The 25,887-nt window shown below is 38.3% G+C and overlaps 1 protein-coding gene across 2 annotated transcripts in view; it reads right to left on the bottom strand.

The window, feature by feature from the left end:
* NELL2 (neural EGFL like 2) overlaps positions 1–25,887 on the bottom strand; it is a 140,933-nt gene that overhangs the window by 98,266 nt on the left and 16,780 nt on the right. For both annotated transcript variants that reach the window (XM_042017927.1, XM_042017926.1), the window contains exons 3-9: positions 22,593–22,743; positions 10,720–10,893; positions 10,516–10,612; positions 8,682–8,754; positions 8,431–8,513; positions 7,304–7,432; positions 5,954–6,056 (exon numbers count right to left, since the gene is read on the bottom strand). In XM_042017927.1, coding sequence (XP_041873861.1) covers positions 5,954–6,056; positions 7,304–7,432; positions 8,431–8,513; positions 8,682–8,754; positions 10,516–10,612; positions 10,720–10,893; positions 22,593–22,743 — 810 coding nt within the window. The remainder of the gene's footprint in view (positions 1–5,953; positions 6,057–7,303; positions 7,433–8,430; positions 8,514–8,681; positions 8,755–10,515; positions 10,613–10,719; positions 10,894–22,592; positions 22,744–25,887) is intronic.

Below are 25,887 nucleotides of genomic sequence, written 5' to 3'. Positions count from 1 at the left end.
TGTGTCCTATTTCTAAATGAATATGAATACTGACTCTCTTTTGAAGTCACAACAAGTAATAAAATGGTTTAAGCAGTCAGTAAAGTACAATGTAATTCATTTCAGTAGTACAAGTGGGAATATAATACTTTTTATCTGTCATTCCAATGTGGTACTATCATCATACGTTATTCAAAAGCCTAAAAAATAAGGTTGATGTGAATTATTTCCGCACAGAAAATCCAGAAAGTAGAGGCTGAATGGACACTGTTCTGCTAAATAACATTCAGAAGTTCTGCATGCTGACTACAGGAGATTATAGCAAATAACACAGCTCTAAACAATCCAGTGCTGGCTATAGCTCAAGTATCTTCTAATACTATTCTGAACTAGGCTAATTTATCTGAATTTTCATATTAAAAAGAAACCTCAATAGAATGGAATTTATGCTCTTATGTTCTTTAAAAAGCCACATATAAATATTTAAAATCAAAAAGCAACTATTTTTTGTATTAACCAGAAAGTTGCTTCTCCTTTATATTCTAAAGTGCGCGTTTTTTAAAAAACTATGATAAATGAGAAATCATTGTTTGACTGCTGAAAACTGCCTCTTCTTCCTCCAGTATTGATGCCTGCTGGCTGCCCACAGCCCTCAGACTCATGGCATGTTCCAGACAGCCTGCTGGAGATGCTGGAGATGCTCTTCCATTTCCCTTCCCATTTACTGCAAGAATAAGATGACCTGTTCAGTTAGCGACTAATCCTGTCATTCAATCACTTCTCCAAGCTGCAGCCTCTTCTCTGTGCCACAATGAATGCAGAAGCTTCTCCTGCACAGCCAGGCAGGGGCTGGCATCCCACTTTGCTACTGATGGAGTCACCTAGGGCTAGAGGATGAAAGCCCATACAAAAAAGTGGCAATTTTGTAAAAAGATGGAACTCAGTAAACAACACAGGCTTAAGTCCACAATGCTCCTTCAAACCACCTGAATAAATTATGAATTTCAGAGTAAGTTTAACCAATATTCCTTAAGTTTCTAGATAAAAATTTTGCACTCTTGCTGGTCAATTGCTACTGCAAAGGAGAAGCAAATGGGCTTTCACAGCTCCTTCTCTGTGTCAGTAGGCTACAAGTGCTGGAGCTGGCAGAAGAGTGTCTAGCTTTGGGGGAAAAATGAGTGCATTATGAAGAACAAGAGGGGAAATGCCTTTAATTTTAATCATAAAATTAAAAGTTTCTGCAAGATAGCAAGACAGATCACTGCATCAGAAATCCATGCATGTTATTAAGAGCTACAATGTCCATATTTGTGTTTTAATTATTTTGTTAAAAAATCCTTCCCGAGTTATAGAACCCCTTTACACACTCTCTCTCCACACCTGCTACCACCAGAACTGTGAGCTGATCCAGTACAACCCTATGCTTCTCACAGTTGCTTAAAATACTTGTTTGTGGATTTGGCTACAATGCACCAGAAACCTATCAAATATCCTGTCTCAGAAAAAAACCAAACAAACAGGTATATGGAAAAATCACAGCCTGCAGATTTGAGCACAATGGCTCAGATTTTAACCTCTACTGGAATCTGTTGGGATGGATTTAAATAGTTTGCAATTAGTATCTGCAGTGTCACTGTGAGGAGGAGAGTGATGAGGAGAGAGCAATTTATTCCTGGAAATCAGTCTTTATTACTGCACCAGATACTGGCACAAATATCACTTCTGGTCTTATAAAAACAAAACCCAGCTAGTTTGTTAAAAACACACTAGTTCCATTTAAAAAAGAATGCATATAGCTTTTAGAGGTGATGCCTTAGTGTTAACACACTATCTAATAATAACATTACCATAATAAGATCTGCTGACCAAGCACCAATTGTCTCAGCTGCTAAGATATTGGCAGTCCTTCCACAATTCACTTAAAATAAATGAACCCATCCTTGTACTTCTCAAGCCAAGTCTGTGGTCTAAAGCAATATTTATAGGGTCAGTAGTGAAGCTTAATCTCTCCACAATTTGTATTGGGGCCTATCACCACACAAAGCATTTGTCTCTGCAGAGGAGAAAAAAATTTAATGATTTGCACATACCTTCTCAGAATGCTTTAAAATTGCAATGAGCATAGAAAAAGTAGTCTCTGCCTTCCAGCTCCAAACAATTCTCCACAGGAAGCTCCCAATGAACTAAGATGTATGCTATGGTAGCTGGACCGAATTTTACATTGTCTGCAGCTGAAACATATATCCAACACACTGGCCCATTCACCTGCCCTGGAAGATTGCTGCTTCTTTTAACCCATTACAGCTAATAGAAAACACAGTGATAATTTGCATGCATTGCCATTCCTCATGCTACCAGCATCGACCTTCACACAAGACAAAACAGTACAAGTTGTCTGAATGGCCTCAAACAAAGGTATGGAGTTAGGAGAGAAGGTCAGGGTTTGGTTTTTTGTTTGTTTTGTGGCTTTCTTCTTTTGGCTCACAAAAAGAAACAAAGTCAAAGCAATATTGGTTTAAAAAACAAAATCTAAACCATTCCTTACTAAGTGTTCTTCCCTGAACTAAACATTTAAGAAAAACATGAAGAGTCAGTTGTGCTGAAATTTCCAAAGTGTTGAAAATGTCATCAAACAAGACATAACAAAGCTTCATTGTCCAAAATGTAAATGCTGGATTGGGCTGAAATTTAATCCCTAGGATTTGGCAGTGTGGGAAAATCTCTTAGCATAACAGTTTAATGCCAGAACCAGGCTTGAAAATCCAGCACTTTACATTCCTATTTTACACACCTGATATACATCACAGTAACTGATGTAAGATAAGTCTCACAACTTCAGCTGTCTAAAAGTTCAGTATATAATCTAATCACCTGGGCTCTGTATCCAACCTATGGAAGGAGATGCCCACTTCCAGAAAGTAACTAATTCCATCCCTTCCAGCCCCTCAAAGCACCAAGTGCCTTCTGGAGGTGCCAGTCTCTTCAGCCAGTTATCAAGAGAGCCAAATTGGTGATGTCCACAACTAGTAAATGAAACACAACAGGTAAACGAAACAGCAAATGACAACAGGCTTGAAAACACTTGGTTATGTCATGTAACTCTCCCTGCAGGTTGAGTGTTAGCACACATCACAGCACCATGTCAGCCTGTACCAGCCAAGCTGCTCTGAAGCAGTGCCAGGGACAAGCTGGGGGTACAGCCCTGATCAGAGGCCATTCCCAGTCAACCATCTGGATGCAGATAATCTGCTGGGGGTGGGAAAGGAAAAGAGAGCCACAAGTGCCACAGGACTGTGCCTTATTTTATTTGCTAGTATATGTGAAGCAACTTCAGATTGTATTCCCAAATTCTACATGCCTAAAGCCATGCAGAATGACTCCATCCTCAGTCACTGAGGGGTAATAAAATTTTTTTAAAAACCAAACAAAATAAAACAAAAATTCCAGAAAGCCTGATTGCTGGTCACTTGAAAGAGCCTGAAGTGCTGTCTTCTTAACTCTTCTCTGCCAGCTGTCACTAAATCCAATCTCACTCTTGATTTTTAGTGACTTTGTTTTAACACCACCAAAAGAAAGGAAGAAGTGTGGAAGGAAGCACACAGCCCTGGGGGAGCGAGACTCAGCCACAAGGCTCCAGCAGCTGTCACTGCCTGGGCACCACTCAAACAACAGTCTGGCAGAAACAACCCATCATCTGGTATGAGATAACATAAATACCAGGAAGGAAACATCAATATCCATACATGTTCTGTCTTGAAACAAATACAAAATCCAGCTAAAGAACAGTCTATCAGGCATTATTTTTTCTCAGCAGTTATGATTGCTTGTCCAAACCCAAGGATATGGCTCCATGAGCAACACCCCCTAATTAGCTGTTTTCCCAATTATAAGCCATCTGTGTTCACTCTATATTATCTAGTCTGAAGCTACATCCTTTGCTGTTGTTCTAAGCATTGAAAACAATTAAGTTATTCTCAGAACCTGTCCAAATGGAGCAACACAGCTTTGATGCCTCTAGCGAGAACCAGCTTCAGCGAGCACACTGACCTCCATCAGCTCAGACCCTGACCTGAAGACACCAAGACAGAATACAGCTGGCACATGTATATGAACTCAGAGACAACTTAGCATTTCCACCAAAATGGCCTGGAGAATAAGTGAGAGTCTTGCAGCCTCCATTGCCTCTAACTTCCACTCTTTCACTGGAATTAACTACCTTGTCAATGCGACTCCAATTTACATTCTCTGTCCTTTGGTTCCCAGAATTGAGCCACTTTAAAAATTCTGTGATTTATTTTAAAAGTCACTTTAAATAACCTAGATGAAATTAGGAAAAAATTTTCAAAAGCCATTTTTATTTATATTTTCTCATCTAATTATTTTTCTGGTAGTTTCTCAAGAAAGTAGTATGTGTGCATGTTAGTTCTAAATTTAATTATGTACTGGCATCAAATTAGCAACGCTGAAAGCTAAGACACTGATAATATTAAGAATATCAAACAGGAAATACTAGAGTAAACATCAGTGTGCTGTACCAGAACTGCATCTTAATTCGAAGAAGTATCAATGCTCTATAACAAGGTCTGTGTCCATATGCTCATTCACATTTCTTGACTTTTGTCGAGACTCCCAATAAAAACAACTTTGGAAGAAGTCATATGATGTGAGTGCTTCCCCATTAACATCTGGATGGAGAATTCCCAACTCAATAGACAGGCAGTACATTACAAAAACATACTTCAGAGGATCAGGTTTTCAAATTCTGCCACCACAGTCAGTGATTCAAACAGCCTGAAATAGAGCCCGGAATGTCACACTTCTCACCTCCCTGAATTACGAGCTCCCTGAGTCATCTAATATGCATGGAAATTCTGTGTAGTTGGTTAAAAAAAAAGTATTTGAATTCTTATTTCCTCTTAATTAGAATTAATCTACTTGAGTAAGTTAATAAGGTTTCATAAAAAAAGGATGGTTTGTGTAACTTCTACCACAATTAAATATTAATAAACTCCTGTGGGAGCTAGATCAATGGAGTACAAAACGTCTTCCGGAATTTTATCTTACAACATGTCATTTTAACCAGTTATGTATTTCTCTATACTCCGTAAGAAGTTTTATACGGCAGTAGAACAGTGATGAAACCACAGAGAAAAATCTCAACATTTACAGAATAAAGAAGTGTGTGCATCTCATGCTCAATTTCAAAAATGGATTCTACCATAGTCTGAAATAACTAACCATAACATACGGAATATACATACATAATCAATCTGAAATACTATATATAGTCCATCTAGATTGTGATTAACCTAAAATTCCCCTTCTCTGGCCCTATTTGCAACAAAATTGAAATGCTATAAAACGTAATCATGTATCCAATCCTAAATGACAATATTAAATCATCTTTTTCCATTTTTCCTTTAATTCTTTTACAACCTTTTCTAGGTGTCTGGGTTTTGCTGGGTTCTTCTTTTCTCTTCTCTTAACTACAGAAAAGAATTCTTCTTTTCTCTTCTCTTAACTACAGAAGAAGAATCATAAATCTGAACCTCCATTTCTAAGCTCTATAACATAAGGTTGGTAGTACACTCTTCTTGTGATAAAGGTGTTGGAGACAGTGGTCAAAAAACACACCAGGCAATTGTTCTTGAATTTCTAGCAGTTTGGTCTAAAACATAGATAATGAAAGCCTACAGAAAGCTTTATAAGTGATTTTTTCGTTATAAATTTTGATAATAAATATCTGTGCTAAATAAAAATAACATAACTGAAATGAAACTAGAATGTCCCCACATTAAATATTAAAACCTTCTGGTTATCAATTTCCCAGAACACTTCAGAGAAGTCTAAGCTCCCCAGTTCCACAACCCAGCTATTTAATGACCAGTTCTTCCACTGACATATTTACAGAAAGGTTCATATTCTTTAAGATTTCAAAGCACTCATTAGCAAGAGGCACAACAGTAAAACTTACATTGGCATTCCTTGCAGCACTTGCCATCCACATAGGCCAGGGCAGATTTAAGTGGACAGTCAGCAAGGGGGCAAATCAAAGCCTCGCACTGCACAGTACCGTTCTAGGAGAATAAAAGGTGCTTAACTGGTAGTTTTATTTAGCAATAGCAGAGATGTTCTCAAACACAGGAACTTGAAAATCTATTTTTAAATGCAATGAACTTTCTAACAACATCCAAAAAAGACAGTTTAACGTGGGTCTTTTAATAACTACAAGAACAGAAAGCATTTCTTCAGAATGTCACACACACAATCTTTTTAAATGAATGATGTTCTCTTTGAGATGATAATGATCAATTTTTTTTTAGAGGCAAATCTATTTGGAGGCAAAACATTCTGCCAATCAGCAAAAAACTGACAGATTACTGTGAAATAACAACGGCACAGAACAATACTCTGCTTTCTGATTTTATGGCAGAGACAATATATTTCTAAAAGGTAGTAATATTATAGCTGTGAGAAAAATCCAGGTCAAAAATATGTAATGAATTTAACACTAAATTCAAAGAATTTTAGACATTTATCAGCCAGATTTTATACCATAAAATACTAAAAGCAAAATGAATATCCCTTCAGAAATATAAAGGTCAAAAAAATACTAAGCTTAAAGAGACCCTTTTAGCAAATTACAGATAGCAACAAATCAATCCAAGGTGCAGTACAGACAACAAAAGCCCTTTCACCAATTTCTAATGGCCTTTGGACTAAGCATTTAATGAGTTCAAATGGAATGAAAGAGTTTTTTTACATGAATGGACAATAATACAGATGCCCTAGTTTGGTACCTGAAAGGATACTTGAAATCACATCTGGAGATGTGCTACCTTTGGGAATCTTCCATCCACTAAATCTTTTTCATTTGTAATATAACAAAGCTTGCACATGACCCTGACATTTTACTTTTTATTACTTATTGAGATGTAACCAAAGGCAACCAAAGGAAATCAGACACAAGGGATCTATTAAATCATTTGCTATGAAAAAGGCTGTGTTTATAGTGACAAAAGGCAAGGAATTAGAATTCCAGAGAAACTGTTTGCAACTCGGTGCAAGGGAATAACATGATAGCTAAGTATATTGCCTAGCACCTGCATAAGGTGACATGAAATACAGGAGCTACACATGCTAGCAATGCTGAAAACATAGGAAAATACATCTATTAATACTATTCCTTAGATTTAGAACAGATGTTAAAGCTCTTTGTTGTTAGTACCTAGCATACATCTGAAAGTTCTCATTTTTTGCCTCAATAAAACTAATCAGAGGAAACACTGGAGTTCCTGACTCTCCACTCAAACCATAGCCATACCATGCAAGTGCAGTTCTTACAGCCATCCGTCCAGGATTCAAACTCTCTGTAGGTTGTGCCTTTCATTGTGCAGGTTCTTTCACAGTAGCACTGATCCAACTTGTTCATCCTCTGCTCAGCTTGAGACAACTGTATTTACAGTTCACAAAAATGTTTTGAATTTTTAAGTGGCTTCCACATTAGTAAAAACACAATTCAAACTTTTCCCCCTTATCATCAAGTACACAGATGAGAGAATACATTCAGGAAAATGCAGTCAGAGACAATAAAACTACTATTGTTAAATACAACATGATTAAACCACCATTCAGAGACAGAAATTAAGAAGTAAGATACAATGCAGTTCATCTTTCTCATCATCATGACATCAGGGACGTCATGAAACAAAATGAGCAGGTCAAGATGGGTACAGCTCCTGATTTCTCATCTTTGTTTTGTGAACTGATCAAGAATCTTGCTCTACATAAAGTACTTGCAGATAGAGCAGCCAAATGAAAATAAAACTCAGAACCGACACTAGCAGTTTTTTCTGCATTTCAGCCAAGCATTTTTAACGTTAGTGTATCAAAGCATCCAGATAACAGCATTCCTGCAGATATCTAAAGAACTGACATTTAAAATCAGAGTACTCTATTTTCACCAGCAGACATGAATGCTTTTGGTGTAATATTCTACAGGAAAGAAAGAAGAAAGTCCTGGTTTGGATTCTTAGTTCCTCGTCTTGCATATATACTGTCTGAATGTGCCTTTGGCAGCTCAGGTCTTGAAAAGTCTTAGTAAGTCTTGCTGTAATAAGCACTACAAGCACAGTTACCTATTTCATTCTAGGTTTCTTGATTTATTAGCCTAATAGGCAGTGTTTGAATATCTGTGAGCCCTTTCCTTACTCTTGGATTTGGATGCTGTTTACTACTAAAATACATGATTCTGTAAAAATATTAAAACACAAGAAAACTCTCTGAACTGAGAATTTTTATGTATAAACATTAGGCACAGGTATATAAAGATGTAAACATACCATGAAGGAATGTTCTGCACACAGCCATGTGCACAACCCCATATAAGCATGAATAATCTAAAAAGACAGTCCTCACTTCTCCTATGACTTGAGTCCTAGTAAACATTACCTTAGCTGAGGTTTTTGCTAAAATGTCCTGCAGTTCCATAATTTTCTGCACAAGTCCATGGAAGTCATTACAAGTTGGGCAGGCTAGAATAATAAAATATGTGTGTTAACAAATTAATTCACAGTAGGCTGAAATCATGCCAAAGTTGACAAACAATACACTTAAATTCAAGGTTTTAAGAAAGCTTGCAGGACAGAAAGAAGGTAAAAAGCGCACCTTTCATTTTACGATATAAGAATTAATAGACTTACTGCGGTTAAGATCTGGGCACTGAGAAATAAATCCTTGAGGCATGACAAGTAATTGCACATCTTGCATTATGCCCTATGTGTAAGTGGAGAGAAAACAAAAGGATAAATTATTTTTACCTGTCAAAATTATGTTTTTCATTCACCATGTAAAACATTAAAGCCCACACAGAAAAACTATACTTATGAATAAACAGCTTCTTGTCTGGACCCAATTCAGTGATAAAAGAATAAACAGAAATTAAATTAAATAGATGTACAGGCATAATGAATAATTTTTAAAGACATAAGATTAAATTTCAAGATATAATTATGTGGCAAGAGTTTGGTGGTTTTGAATTCATTGTTATTTTTAGTTAGTCACTGCAGAAAAGCTTGCAAATGACCTTTAAAAAGTAATTTGAAAACAGCTGCAGTTTCAGTTACTTAGAAATACTCTTTTAAATAATATGCAAATTTTTTTACAAGCTATAACTCTTAAATAGATTTGAAGATTAAAGAAACTAGAGTCAAGAAAAATACATTAATGCAAACCCTTAATGAGTTTGTGCTGGTTTTGGCTGGAGTAGAGTTAATTTTCTTCACAGAAAAGTAGCTGGTATGGGGCTGTGTTTTGGATTTGTGCTGGAAACAGTGCTGATAACACAGGGATGTTGCATAAATTACACAGCAACAAGGCCGTTTCTGCTCCTCCTACCACCCCACCAGCGAGGAGGCTGGCGGTGCACAAGGAGTTGGGAGAGACACAGCCAGGACAACTGACCCCAAATGACCAAAGAAGGGGTCATATCCAAGACCACAGGGCATCATGCACAGCATTTAAAGCTGGGGCAAGAAGAAGAAAGCAGGGAACGTTTGGAGTGGTGGCATTTGTCTTCCCAAGTAACCATTACTGGTGATAGAGCCCTGCTTTCCTCCGGATGGCTGAACACCTGCTTGCCCATGGGAAGTGGTGAATTAATTCCTTGCTTTGCTTTGCTTGTGTGGCTTTGCTTTACCTATTAAACTATCTCAAACCATGAGTTTTCTAGCCTTTACCCTTCCAATTCTCCCCGCATCCCACCAGGGTGGGGAGTGAGCAAGTGGCTAGGTGGTGCCAGCTGGGGTTAAACCACAACAAATTTTGGGGATCCTTCCATAAAGCTTGCAAAATTATGAGAAACTACATTTCTGTTACACAGCTGCAGAGCTGCATGTCGTTAAGAACTTAGGGAGATTTCAGCATGAAATTCAACAATGATATCTGGAAAGGGATGGTTTCACCCAGAAGAACAGATCCCATACTTGCAGGCAGACTTTACATGCCATGCTTAGTTAAGATACAATTAGTAGCTAGTCTGCTGCTCTCCAATAGCAAATTTCAAAGTTATCCAAGATCTGTGTTATAATTACAGAAACATAAATTGGTTGAGGTTTGGAGGCATCTCCTGAGATTATCTACTGCAACTTCCCTTTTCATGCAGGACCAGCCAGAGCAGGTTGCCCAGGACTGTGTCCAAACAGCTTTTGAATATCTCCATAGTAATTTATCTTTGACAAATCTCACAGTAGAACTGTTTTCTTATGTTCAGATGGAATTTCAGGAGTTTCACGTTTTGCCCATTGCTTCTTGGCCTTACAGTGGGCATTAGCAAGAAAAGTCTGGATCACTCATCTTCATTCCCCTCACAAATTCAGGTGTTTATACACATTGAAGAGATCCTCCCGATACCTCCTGAGCCTTCTCTTCTCCAGGCTGAGCAATTCCAAATCTCTCAGTCTCTCATCATATGAAAGATGTTTCAATCCCTGAATCATTTTACTTAAGTTCACTGTTTATCTTCCAGGGAATGCATACCTTAAAATAACCATGTGCAGTATTCCTCTGTCCCAGCCAAAAGGTTGTACCCAAAGGTAAGTCCATGAAAGGCTTCTCCACAACTCTCTCATAAATTCTGAAAAGGAAGTGGAAATTAGAACCCCAAGTTGTCTCATTTAGTTTACTCAGAGCTCAAACATTCCAGATGTGACAACTTCTTATAAAACAACACTCTTTACTTACTTATTGCAGTCCACGTGTAAAATCAAGTGAGAGGCACTGATTGCTAAGGAAAGTCTGTGCCATTTATCATCTGCCAGAATGTATGGGAATACTTCTGTGTGGGAGCGATGACTGCCTGAACGATAATGCAACCTGATTTCATTTCGATGACCGCTGCTTTCCAGCTCCAGGTACCTGTACCATAAATGTATCATCATGTCATGAACCATTCTCATCAGCACAGCAACATTTTACATAAGACATCTTCCCATCATCATGCAGGAACTATTTAAAAGAGGAAGAAAAACAAGCAGATACAGAGGGAAAAGTAGACCCTTTTCAGATTTCCACTGCATCTCTTCTCAGTGACAAATAATAGCAGGTTCAAACTTTCATGTCACTACACAAGATTCCAAGCCAAATATGTTTTCCTCCAACAAAACCATTTTCCATAACATGATCTGAATTACACTATTATAAATAATTGCCTCATACAAAGAAAGCACAATAGAGATACTCTGAAGGCATGAATGCACAGAAGACAACCCCAAGTTTTGCAACAAGGACATCATTAGTAATTACCAAGGGAAGTAAGGACTGAGACTGAACACTCCTTTGTTTGCTTTTATATGTACTGTTACATCATCTTTCCTTTTCTGTAATGAAGTTTCTCCAAAGATACACAAAATCAAGAAATGCTAAGGCTTCAGAACAATTTATATATGTGTACGTATTTGCTTTGTTAAATAAGTATGTGTATTTGTGGGGTGGGTGTACACATATATATATATACACATCTATATATGTATGCACATCTATATATGCAAATACGTATACATATAGCAAAAACTCAGCAGTGCAGCTGTGCTAAGTGAACCAGGCAGATTGCAAACACAAGCTTTGATGGTGAAATTCCAGCTGTTCAATTTTAAAAGCACTCCATAACCAAACTCAGTTCTTAGGCTGTCTCTCGCATGTTGGACATCTGGGAAAAAGCGTGACTAACCATTTGTTTTTTAAAGTACTAAGTTTCTCATTTTAAAATTCCCCAAGAAAATTATTTTTACACAGGAATTTTCATGGCTACATCTGAATCAGACATGACAGTGGCTTGTAACCGGAGTGCACATGTGTTCCAGGATGACATCATTTACTTTAACAGGCTATGTATATTAAGGAATAGAAAAGACAGTGATTGTGGTTTTGAAGAGTAAAAATGAGACCAAATCAAAACTATCCTGTACAATCATTATCGCTAGGAGAAGGCTTCCTGCACATCCCTGCTTCCTTCAGGGTGTTCCACAGTGGAACATACCTAGCAACAGCAGAAAAACCACTAGTTTTTTGCAAAACCAGCAAAGGACAATTTCTTCTTCCTCCCCAGTATTAAGAAAGCAGTTAACTAGAGTCAGATATAAATTTTATAATCAATTTACCTCCTCATGGCCCAAAAATAATTTTTGCATTGGCAAGAAGTGGAAACTAATTGAAGGCCTGGCTGGAAAAATTGCACCATAGTGGCAGACCATCAGTCAACTTAATAAGTTATCCTTCAGAACTGAAGCTTCAAGGATAAAAATAAGGCTACTCTCAACCCAAAAGAGAAGGGGAACATTAGAGACCTGGACTTCTCCAGCAACTTTAAAGCATCTCCACCTAGCAGCAGAAAATAAATGGAAAACGAATAGCATGGATATGTTGAAACATTATCTCCTGGTAGAACTAGGAGCTCTCCTTCATTCCAAGTCAATAGCAGAACTGATGCCAGCACACGAAATTCCAGACAGGCAGGCAACAACTACACTAGTAGACATACAGTCAGTACAGAAGGTATAAAACAAACACTTGTGTTGCCCTTATGCATGTAAGATAATGAAACCTCTGCAGATGAATCATGGGTTTGCCAATAAAAAGAAGACGTTGCTGTACAAATTTCATGAATTAAGAACTGCTGAGAGAGGATGCTGACAATCGATGATGCTGCAATAAGCAAGGAAATTTTCCTACACAAAGCTGGGCAGAAACTGTGGACACTTGCGGTTTTGTTTTAATGGTGATTAACACACTGCTTTCACATTCACAGACGATACGTTTTGTTCTTCCATTTGGTAAACTAACAAATATAACTACCTTTGAAATGAGAAAACATGCATTAAAATGAAAAAGAAAATAATAGCCATTAGAAGAATTATTAGGAGAATAATTTATGGTTATTAATAATCTGTACAGGCAGCAGCAAAACACAATTAGAAAAGCAAGTGAAATGACAGCCAAAGCAATACTGCTTTCAGCTTGAACAAATGCCATGATGCTGAAACACAGAGAAGTGAAAATGAATCATTTCCACTCCATTTTTTACAAAATGCTGTGCTTGCTATTCTCCTTTTCTACATTTGTTTAACTGCCTGGACTTACATGGCTCTATCTCAGCCTCATGAGTTTCAGGAGATGGGATGAGACTTAGCACTGACAAACACACATGGGTGATAATGAAAAGTCTGCCCACAGTGAGGCTTCTTGTTCCATCTTTGAGGCTGCAACACTTGGGTGTGTGGTTTTCAAAGGTTTGGAAAAGTCTTTGAGAAAATACGCTAAGCATTAACAGACCTGGATTTTAGAAATTCATTTCTGGTGACAAAAACACTCTGCACTTCTCTGTACACTCAGGCTTACTAATCATTTGAGAGAGAAAGGAGGGTGCTTTTAATGCCTGAAGGACATGCTCCCAAAGGAAAGAGTAACTGCATTGTACTGCAGTCTTCTCTAGCCAAGAATCTCATTACTGAAAAGCTTCACAGGAACCTCATCAGCTGAGTCACCAGCTTCTTGTCCACACCAGCCTAGCCCAGCCCACTCATTGCAGGGAGAGCAGCAGCCCAAGACATCCCATTTTAAACATCACTGATGCTTCTCCCAACAGCGCCAAGGTGTTCTTCTATGCTGCAGAAGGCAAACGACTCTTGGAGTGAAAAATAAGCCACAATGAGAAAACCAAAACAACAGCAGAACCCACACCTCTCTTTCTACAATTCATAATCTCTCCTGTTGTTTAATCAGTACCAGCCTACTTGATTTTAGCTCCTCAAAAAAACCACACCCGCCTTGGATTAACCTTGGATTTAACTTCACAGGGAGATGATACATGCTTAGGTTTTTCTATGTTCGACACACAGAGAAGAAAGTGCCAACCTAGAAAAAAAGGTTGCTACATCTCTGTAGATCGCTCTGTGCGTGCACAATCATTGCAAAGGCAACAGCCAAGGCCACGGTAGCAGATCAGCCACTCTGCTTGGAAAGTGGCCAGACAGCGATCCCTAATGTACTGACTAAGGATGAGCCTGTCTTGGTAAGAGGAAGAAATTTGTTTCAAATGCCCCGGAGGAATTTGAGACAGAAAACAGTGATGATTTCTCTGCTGCCCAGCACTGATCTACTGTAACTTCTAGGTAAGAGCTGGCAGTCAGCGAATCTGCTCAGCTGTGGAGCTCTAATGACCATCCTGGCAAAGGGCATGTGGTCACACCAGCCCAGGCAGGACCTGCTCTTTGGGAGGTGGCAGACTAGTACAAGGAAGACTGTGGAAGTAAAAGTCAGGATGTACAGCAAAACTTAGAGATTTAGGAGGTGAAACACCAGATGGTCCTGGTGCACAGAGTAGCAGTCTTTGAGAAGAGGGAGGTATGGCCATGCCAGCTAACAGGCAGTGTTGGCAACGCCAGGTCTTAGATGGCTCACTTGTTCATTTGGCATCCCTTCTCACACAACAAATGCACATACCTGTTGCGATAAGGAGCGACACAGAGTCCCCAGTCAGGTGCAAAGGAGAGCCCTTTATTGCAAAAACCCAGCCTTCTTAAGCAGTTAGCCGGTTATCAGTTTACATAGTTTTAAGGCATAACAAACATAATTCAACCAACCACCATACACCACGATGTGAGCACACGACAGCACACAGCAGCATGTTTTTCTACCCCTAATTCAGCTGTGTCTCCTTCCCACAGTAAAGCCTTCCCTTTACAAAGCTTTACTTCTCTGTAACACATACTTACTCCAGGCAGCTAGTAATTTCAACTTCAATCTACAGCACGTAGACAAGTATTTCAGAAGCTAAAGGCAAAATATCACGTCTGCTTATGAATTTATTACAGGGTGGTGGGTTTTCTTAACTTTTTCTACTCACATTTATAGGTACCATATTAAAATATTTCTTCATGGCTCTTTGATCTACACTGAAAAAAAAGGCAAATCACTAAAATTAAAGAGCAATATGTACTTAATAAAAATTAAAATCCTTATCTCCATTACTTATAAAAAATCTTTATCTGAAGATTTTTGCTATCAAAGCTCTGCCTTTTTTGTTAGGTATAATTACATAAAACATTAAAAAAAAAGGGAGATCCTACTCAGTAGACCCTATTCATTGCACAACAGCAGCAAGCAATTCTGCGAGGTGTAGATTATGAAGATATAAAAGCAACTCATGCAGCACCACTACCAAATTCAGCAATGTGTTATTTGCTATTTTCTGCGGTATCATGACTGGGCAGTCAGGAGCATGAGCTCATTTTACTATGTTTCAGAACATTTAATTTGGAAGCAACACTAAGTGCTCTGAAATATTAACTATCAGTTTTTACTGCTTGGTGCATCCCCTAGAACAACATGGCATCAAAATATCCCCAGATAGGTTATCATTTTTTCAACCAAACCTTCTATATGAAAAGTCAAGTGGTAGCTTCCTTTAACCTGTAAGAATCTAGTTCCCACCTCTCACACTACTGCTTGACTGGTTTTACCCTTTACTGGTTTTACCCTTTACTGGTTTTACCCTTTTCAATCTAGAGCTCCACCTAGAGAAGACTAGCATTTTTATCAGGGAATGGTTAATTAAAAAATGGTCTTTGCTTTTCTGGATAAGTTGTAGCTCTTAGTTCAAGTGCACAATGGGCAGAAAAGCCACCAATTCTGTTTCTGTCACTTCCTTTTGCTGAATAGAGTTTTAAAGCCAGACTGCAATTTTCTGATTTAGGGTATTTCTGTTCAAGAACGTTGATCCATTCATTAAAACCAAATCTTTTGGCAGAAACAAACATTCTCACAGCAAAGCCTGTAGGGTCTAGGGTGATATGCTGGCTATAATGGGAGAGAGACAGAGAGCAAATCTAAGATTCTCTGAAAGACTTTCTCAAATATCTTTAATGCCATGATTATTACCGATATGAAAGCAGAGATCCCAAGTGAAGAGAGCTCAAAATTAGAAGAGGGTATTACCCATATCGACACAAAGTGTATAAACAACAGGACAGCAAAACCAGCCTCTCAAGTTTTGTATTATAAACTAGTGCTCCACTCCAACTCATATCCATCTTGGTGATCTCTCACACTTTTTCCCTGAAACTGGTGGGCTTTTTCACACCGACTGGTAGGAACAGGCCTTGGCCAATGCTGCTTCACAGACTGCCCTGACATCCTCTGCAAGGGTACTAACTGCAGGAGACAAAAGCATGTCAAGGACGATGCTAACAATTATGCAAAATGGACAACAGCAGGCCAATGCTCCAGCCTGGGCACTGTTTGGTTTACTAGCACAGCCCTTGCCAGGCACTGCCAACAAATCTGCATCAGCACTGTATCAAGTGGAGAAAAAAAAAAAAAAAAGATAATGACATTCCACAGGGTACTTGTCTCAGGTGGAAAAAAAACCACGTTCAAGTTCCTGCTCCAAATCAGGCAGAGTAGAGATTAACCATGTGAGGAAAATGCCTCTGAAGCACCCCAGCCAGACAGCTGCTGATCATTCTGGCATTTACATATCTCTTGTTTATTTTCTTCCACCACAAAAACAGTCAACCACTTCATCTTTGTTTCACCACAGCACTGCTGCTTACACTGGATACCTATAGAGAACAGCTGTGGAGGAGGAAGGTGCATTCCTGATGTGCTCAGGTGATGGAGCCCAGTGCTGGGACATGCATGGAAGAACACCCTTCTTGTTGGGCCGTTCATGGGACAGAACAGGCAGGCCAGAGATAACTGGCAGAGCAGAGAGGCATCATCCACACACACTCACCTGCACAAACTACTACTGCACAGCACTGCAGCTTCCCTCCAGACAGAAAGAAGCCACAGCACAAGGTAGTGGCTAGGAAAGTGAGGTTGCAATACCCTGATGTGCAAGTGGAGGTTAGGAAACAAACATGTAAGGCTGTTCACATCCTTTCCATCACTGTGCCCCTCAGTGTCTGTACCCGATTCAAACTAATAAAGCATGCAGGAAAAAAAATTCTGTCAATAAGATATTGTTTTTATCAACTCCTTGCAGCCCCCCATCTGATTTCAGTGGCACTGCTGTGGCCTGGAAGCCTTTGCTGGCTTTGAATCAAGAATTTGCCTCTCACATGAGTCATCTCTCTGCTGACCTCCCAAAACCTGAGGTCAACTAAATCAGGGAGGCAAAATCTCACCTTATCCCTACTGCAGATTCTACATAGCTTCTGCTGGGTTTAGTGCTATGATCCAAGAGCAAGACACTCCAGACCTTCCAATGTTACTGCTGATGACAAGGCAAGGCTCGCAGTCAGCCTTTCCACAACACATAGGAAGGAGCCAGAAGCAGGAACTGAGGCCCCACCAAGCTCTTCAAAGCACTCCAAAAAAAGCTATTCCTGCAAAAGGTGTTGGCTTGGTCTTGGAAAAATTCAACCCCAGTATTCCAGCACATTGTCCATGCCATCCCTATTTGAGCCATGGATATGAAATCAAATTTCCAAAAGAAAAAATAATTTTGAAACACTACTTCTTGTCCTTGAGCAATTGCTCTCATTCCTCTCATCTCTCTCACTAACCCCATTTATCAGTGTATTTATTTCTGGTTTATTTTCACTAACACATAGTCCCAGGAATATCAATCTTGCCTATCTGAAGCTTCCTCTTCTACTAAAAATCAACAAGGGAAGAACTTTCTCAACTCAAACACTGTAAAAACAAATGGCATAAACCATGCCTCCCATTTCTTGACAAAGTTTCTCCATGGACTGCAATACAATAAATATTCTAGGACTGCAAATACAATAAACAATTTTCTAATAGATGTATTAGTAAAAGAGAAAGGCAGTTTCAACATAACTCCTCCCATTTCCTACCCCAAAAGAATACAGATTTGTTTGTTTGTTTGTTCATAGAAAGCCTTATAAACAACATCAGAAGAAAAACAAGATCTGTCAAAACTCACATTTCAACTATTTCAGTGGGGGTTTTCAATGTCATAGGAAAGAACAAATCTTCTGTCTTTTATTCAAAAGGCCTGTCACTAGTCTTAATTCAAGTAATACGTTCCAGGGGCATATAAGCATTCTGTAAGATGTTCTCAAACAATTCACCCTGGATTAGTTGGCACTGCAATGATTTACACCGGACAGGCTGGCCTCACTTGATTTAACAAAAGTTATGGAACAGTAAGGTGCATGAACTACAGGAATTTACATCCTACTGCCTTTTTTTTTTTGCCTTTTTTTTTTTTTTGGTCACAGAGTATAAACTAAACTGAAGCAAAAATACCCCAAATCCAAGCAACAACGACATGGCATCAATCAATTTTATAATAATCTTTATAGCCAGCACTTAAATAAACAGGTCGTTCCTAACACCATGAAGGCATTAAACAGAGTATAACACAAAATGACTGCTTTACAAATACTTCCATCCAACCCATACTCAGGGATGGAAATTACATCTCCCAAACCAACACAAATAAGGAACATTTTTCTTTTGGGATAAAGAGCCTGGTCAAGCTGTCAGTGTCCACACAGAAAATCCTTTGTCCCACAGAATATTCTCATGCACTGGAAAAGCAGTGAATGAATGAATGAAAGAAAATACTTTTTTTTGACACCTTTGATGAAACATGCAAACTGCATCAAAAGAATAGAAGACTGACACGGAGAAATTTAAAATCACTAGAAGAATTCCAAAGCAATTGACTGTTACGAACAAATTCCGGAGGGTTCATAATTATTATCAGACCAGTAAGAAACAGAAACTAAGATTTAATACCAAAAAACTAAAATACAGAACACCACAACCCTCCACTCTTCCAACAAAGATCACGGGGTGTTCTAAAAAGAAGAAAGAAGCTATTATCTCTTTTGGCATAGGAAACAGCCATACCCAACTTTAATGTTTGAAAATTAATCCCATATTAGTCTTATCTAACATCTGCTCTGCAATTATTGGCTCGGTGAATATTGGCTTAAGTGGTAAATACTGAAAGCTTTTCTCACTGTAAGAGGTTTGCAGCAGATTTTGTGGTATCAGAGAGGACACTTGACACTGCAGTCCAGAAATACCGACACTCATACATCAAAAGCAGGGAACGTACAGTTCCACCTCTATTTCAATACAGTGGTCAAATGAGAGAACAAAATTCATGCATCGGGAATTCACCTCTGACAACTTATCTCCTTGCAGCATAAATCAGTACGAGAGAAAATGTCACAGGTAAGTTCCTCCTACATACTGAAAGAGGTCTGAAACCATTGCACAGCACAGCCCATTCGACAGCAGATAATCAAAAGAGACCAACCGCTGTAAAAACAAATGCTAAGGAAGGCAGAAAATGAATGAATTAGTACAGATACAAATTAAGCGTAGGGAATGCCTGTCCATTATATTCCATTGATTTCAGTTCTCGGTTCCAGGATATAAAAAGCACTAACCAAAGGAAAGAATGGTTAAACTACAACCCAGCAGTTTCATCCTTTAAGGGCCTAATATGAAGTATCTCAAGAGATACAAATACAAGATTAGTTACATAAAGCCATCTAACCACAAAAGGAGCAAAAAGCTTTATTATATCTCTCCACTGCTGATGATTAAATAAAAATATATGATGGAAAAGCAAGACCAAACATATATTACAACCCCATCACCGAGTAAAATCATCTCTCTGCCAACTATTTTATCAAGAAGAAGGTGAGATAAATTCAGAAGTGAAGTGAGGAGAATACAGCTTAAACTGAAAGATGAAACACTGAGCAATCAGTGTTTAACAGGGTTTCTACTCAGACTTAAGGTATCCCTTCATTAACAGAATTAAAGATATTTATCTTCTTAATGTGAAGTACATCACATTTTAGGCAGGGTACTGTCTGTGGTCAAGGTAAAGCTCTCAAGTTAAGAACACATTTAGAACTTCTATCTTTCAGACATATGCCATACATAAAAGATGCGTTCAGCTGCTTGAAATTCTGAATGATTACTGATGTGTAATTTGAATTCCCTGACACCACAAGAATTTTTTCTGAAATTATCACCTCCACACTGTGCCCAAAACTACTACTGCCTGAGCTCCTTGGCTTTTCACCACTCTAATCAGTGGAGAAAAAAGCAGTGTCTGCGGAAATGTATGAGCAAGTTAGAAAAGGACAGTTACAGGCATTGTTTCAGATTCTTTCACTTTAATTTTAAAATATTTTAATACATTAAATACTACAGAAAAGCATAATCATAAAAGGGGAAGCCAGCTTTGATACCCAACTAGGAAAAGAGAAAAGCATTTAAATAAGTATGAAAAGATTACTATAACTTCAGAAGATGATTTCAGGAGCATCTTTTTATGGTGACAGCAACAGCCCAGCCTCAGCAAATGCCCACACCTGAGACTTACATGGGTAACTTCTGTATCTCTCTGACAGCCCAAGGACAGCACTCAGCACATGACATTAGAGTGGAAACTTTGTGTGGTAGACCAGCCCTGTCAACTTCTTAAGACCCAAAGTCTTAAATAGTTGCATGATCATATCTCAGTGGAAGTATTCATTTTTGATGATTCTCAAAAGGGAGCCAGCAAAAAGGAACAAAAACAACAATTACATAAAACTAGACAACACAGACTGAATCAGTAAACTCTGAATCATGAAAACTATTTTAAGTTTATAAACAAAATTATAAATTTTTTAAAACCCTACCATTTAGGAAATGCCCTCAATTGCTGTAAATTCACATATTTGCACCATTGTCCCTAGACCCATGCAAAGAGAGGACGAGTTTTTACTCTGACTTGTTTTCAAAAACACAAAGTAGTTCCCTAGCCTTTGAATAAATGCATATTTTTCCACTTTTTAAACATTTTAATTTTCTTGTACCATAGAAATTCTTTTACCCTAGAACCATTAGTTGCCATGAAAGCTCTGTAAAATAAAGCACATGAAAAGGTACTTGTGTGATAACTATTACATCCTGCAGTTGCTGCCACCTTCAGCCTACCTCTCCACCATTCAACTCCTCACTGCAGAAACGTAAGAGCTAGTACTGACCTCTGTAAATTAGAAATATAGCTGCAAGGCAGCAGTTCAATGCTAGCACAACTTTTTTTGACATCAGAGTGCTAAAAGGCTAAAGCTAGTGCAAAGGAGTGGACTGAGGTCTGGTATTGCTATTTTCCCACTATGATGACTGCTGTGACAAAGACTTCACAAGAAGTTAAGAACTAAAGGACTGTTACAGCCAAGTCCCTGGTCAGAGGTGGGCAAGGGCAGAGATGGAGATCCAGCACTGAAGAAGCAGCTATTTAATACAAGCCATCCAAATGCTTCCTTTTAACATCTACATTTTCTTGTCTTTATTGTCATTCATCATAAAAGAACATAAAACCATAACAGAAACTACAGGAGACTCAAGAGATGCTTGTCTGGTTCCAGTATTATCCACACCTAGGTCAGCCCTCATTTTAGGGCAGTTAAACTGAACAAACACCACTATGGCACAGAGATATATTTTTGTACATCCTAGCACAGAAGAGACCTGAATGTGTCTATTAAAAGCCTAAGGGCACAACTAATGCCATCCAGGAGACATTCAACTTCTCCTTTACAAGTTGGAAAATGCTTTTATAAACTTGGTATAATGATCCTTTGGAATGTTCTCCTTCTTCTTGTTTGTTTTGTGGTTTGTGTTTTGGTTGGTCTTTTTGTTTGTTTTTTACACATAGCTAAAGTGCAGAAGATGGGGCCTCTGAGAAATAGAATAGAAATTGACTTGGAGTATCTTCCAGCACAAAATAATTGTCACCATGCTTGCTAATGAAAACTTGTACACTCATGTAAAAGAAACAGACACTTTGCTGCACTTAAACATGTCTTTACTTTTTTTTTTTTTTTTGCTATTTTGTAGTGAGACTGTCAAGAAAGAATTATGGGATTGTACACAAGGAAACAAAAATAACTAGGAACCTAAAGCACAGCTCACCTGTTTCTCATGCTAATGACTGTTTAGAAAGTGCACATTTGAAAACTCCTTTTTATTCTGCCAGAGAATCATAGGGCAATTATCTTTAATAGCTATTACTCAGACAGATATATAAAAAATATCCTATTTCTCTAGCAGTCTTTATTCTATCAAAAGGATAATCCTTAAATGCTATCTGTCATTCACTTCAGTTTTTTAAGGCTGACAACATTTTGAAGAAAGTGCTCTGCCATTCCTGGGAAGATGTAAACCCATAACTGGAGGATTTTTTTTTTCCTTCTTGCTTGCAATTTTAAAAACTGGTGAAGAGGTGCCCTTACAGGGCCAGGCTTCGTCAACCAGTGTAGCTATAGTGACATGACAGTTTTAAACCAGTTGAAAATCTGGTCCTTGTGGTTATGAACAACAACAGAGAACTGGCTTTTCATGCCCTTGGTGGCAAGGGACATGTAAAGAAAAACCCCTCTTCCCCTTCCCTTGGCGGATTTGGAACTGTGACTTTTTATGAATATGCACAATGTGCCTATCCAAGCACTATAAATATTTACAAATCATCTGCTACACAACAATTTTTCTCTAATTTATGTTCAATTTTTTAATGCATGAATACATATAGTTTCATTAGCCAGCATACAGGTATCAGTACTTACCTGTGATCTAAATGATGGATAGAGAGAATAACCCCTGAATTCAAATGGGATTGTTTTAAGGTCACCAGGATTGTGAATTCACATTTATTTCTTAACTTCTGAAAAAATATTTCAGCTGTTTCTGGAGATGCCTTCACACTTCTTGAAGTATCTAAAACATAAGAGGAAAAACACTCAGTATAAAATCTTATGTTACTTTACATCCTCATTCAAATAGCTTACAAAATAACAGGCTATTTCTGAGAAGCACAGTTGAACAGACAGGCAAAAAGCAGGGACCAAAGTATTTAATACATTTGTTTTGCTTGCAATGGGAGCCGTTTCAATGAAAGAGAACACATTTTCTAGGACACCTACTCTGTTCTGGGGAAGGGAGGTATTTTGTTTTGATCCAGGGTCTTAACTCTCATTTTCTTCATGGATGGCTGGACGGTACCTTTAATATCTCATCCAAAATTTGGGCTCACTAGCAGTGAAGCACAGTGACAACACTAGACATGAGCCTAAACCCTGACACGTGACCTGAGCAAATTTTTAATGACTTCTACAAAACTGCTATGCCTAATAGCATAAGTACATAAATAAATAAACTAATTTAAAAAAACCCAAAACAACAAAACAACAAAACAATTTATTCAGCTTTAAGTAATAGTTTAAAAATCCACCAAATTTCAAAAATATTTTATCACTAATTAATTGCTCTACACTCCAGTTGAGTGGCATTTTCCTGCTGCTTCCTGCACAGGAAGTCATGAATGTTTGTTAGAGTAATGGCACATATACAATAAAGATTTTACTTTTAAAAACCCACACACAACCTAGACTGATGAAATATTTCTGCTGAATTTGCACATAACATGTATAGAAAATAAAAAGGCCCAAGCTTAAAACCTCTAGAGAGATAATTTATAAAATAAGATGTCAAATTCTAGAAAAATAATTCTCAATCTCCATAATACATTATACCAGAAAAAAATTAATACACATTTTTAATGCACAAAATCAATTCATTAGCATGTGTAATCAACTGTGTAAGAAATAAATCAATTCACAAGCTTCTTGTCACAGCAATTTGACCATTCTGCCCTACTTGGGGACACTAACTCAGGAACAGCAGTAGAGAGCTAACAGCAATAGAACTGGTGATTTTCTTTCAGCAGCACTGGAGCTGAGCTCTCAAGTATACCACTCTCAGCTTACACCACTGTTCCTATAATGGTTTATTCTTTAAGTTGGACCTATGAAGATGCTGCTGTCCATTAACAGAAACAGTAAATCTTGGTTTATGGATCAGTAATATTTTTAATATCCGTTAAGAAATGCAACAACCTATGCAAGTCCTAGCCAAGCTCCTGCACAGTGTCACACCAGGTTGATTTCCATTTGTTTTTCACAATGGGGAATCAAAACGAAAAAAAAAGGAAAAAATTAATTTCTACCACAATTCTATGATATTCTCATAAGCAACTAATGAAAGAAAGTATATGCTTAACATCCCTACACTTAAAGAAGGCCAGCTCATACATTTGTAATTATCCCCTCCTTCTACAGGCCCTTTTATTTTAACTGGAGTTTTTGGGATGCAAACACCGCACTACAGACGGCCTGTGCTTTAGAAAGGAAACAAACCCTCACCATCACACTGAGCTCTCCAGAGACTCCCCAGTCCTCATTGCTGTGTGAGAGGCAGGGGAAACACAGAGCTGTCACAACACCCACAAGACAGGAATCAGTTTTAGGTCTCTTCATGTCACCCTGAATCATTACCTGATCACTACTCTGGGTGAGAATTTTCCATCCTTTATTCTATAAAACCTTACCTGAGTACGCTATAACCCTTCACTGTGGCCTTAGATAACCTTCTTGTATACAGACGATAGCATCAAGACATGATTACACCATGCTGGCAGCCTATATATTAAGATTACCATCACACTGACTGCTGGAGTGCTACATTGCCAAAACACATGGCCACTCAGTTTTGGTATTGCAAATAGGTCAGTTCATACTTGCTGCTCAAAAAACCTACACAGCCTTTTGAATTATTACTACTTTTATGAAGCACAACACTCTTTGCTCAGGGCAGGCACCAGGTGGATTTCTTAAAAGCAAGATGACTGAAAGGTCCTTGATCTGTCAGATCCATTCTATTCACACTAACACAAGAGTGTGAATCCCTCCTTCCAATTGCCTTTGAACACTATCAGTAGGTGCTTGATAGATCACCAGCTGTGCTCAATAAATATTGCTTCAGGCTTCTTCTTGATATTTGGCTGCTAGTAATCAGTTTAAGACCCAACAAAAATACTTTACTGGAACTGGACTTCTTCCATGGCTTGGAAAAATCAAACTGGTGTATCTCAGACAATAATTTGCAGTTTCTCAATAGTTACATAAAAACCTCATACTGTGAACATTTCTAATACACAAAACAAAAGGCATAAATCTTTTCAACTTGGAGTGCAAAAATAAGGAGAGACTCAATAATTTGAATGAGAAATTTGTCTCTAGCCATGATACATACATTTTGGATTTATTTTCCTAGAAAATTGCATGTGTATGGTTTGACCACACCACAACAACTCACAAATCCATAGTGTCATCACTCCATCTTTAAGTTATAGAAACATGAAAGTGACAAAGACACAAAAATCCAAACTCAAAGTATGTCTCACTCCTTGTTCAGGCTAGATCTTTTAAGATCTAACATTGCAAAGCAGTCTGAAAGCCCAGCAAAGGAAACCACTGACCATGAGATCTGCAGGAACTCAGCCCTTCAGAAGACAAGCTTAGAAGCTGCCTGTGCTCACAAAAGCCCTCATTATTAGGACACATTTTCCTCTCTCAGAGACAACCTGCAGTCAGAGTTCTGCAGCAAACACCAAGATCACACCAGTGTTTCCTGAAGGTGTCAAGAGCAGACACTGTCATTTCAGTCATGTTCATGAGATAATAATTACTGCACTGTAACAAAGACAGCAAGTAACTTTCACCAGGACTCACTCCACAAGTCCAAAGGACTTCCACCAGTCCAAATGGGTATTGGAGAAAGCAATTTTATCCTTTGTGGTCACCAACCTTTAACTGCTCTCATCATCCCTGTGGTGACAACTGCATTCATAAAAACATATGACGGACTATTACAGGCAACTGATCCAGTCTTAACTAGTCCAGCCATGCCTCCCCAACAGAGAAAAAAAAAGGTGCTGCAAGCAGCCACGAACAAGTTACAGGAGGTAAGAAGGAAAATTTCCATACACAGCAGCAGCAGCATACTGTTGCAGTGGCTGCACCT

Source organism: Corvus kubaryi, unplaced genomic scaffold (genome assembly GCF_017639235.1).
Source record: "Corvus kubaryi isolate FWS band 111438036 unplaced genomic scaffold, C.kubaryi_AGA036_p1.0 137, whole genome shotgun sequence".
NCBI classification, from domain to species: domain Eukaryota; kingdom Metazoa; phylum Chordata; class Aves; order Passeriformes; family Corvidae; genus Corvus; species Corvus kubaryi.
This window is presented reverse-complemented; position numbering and strand designations above follow the sequence as displayed.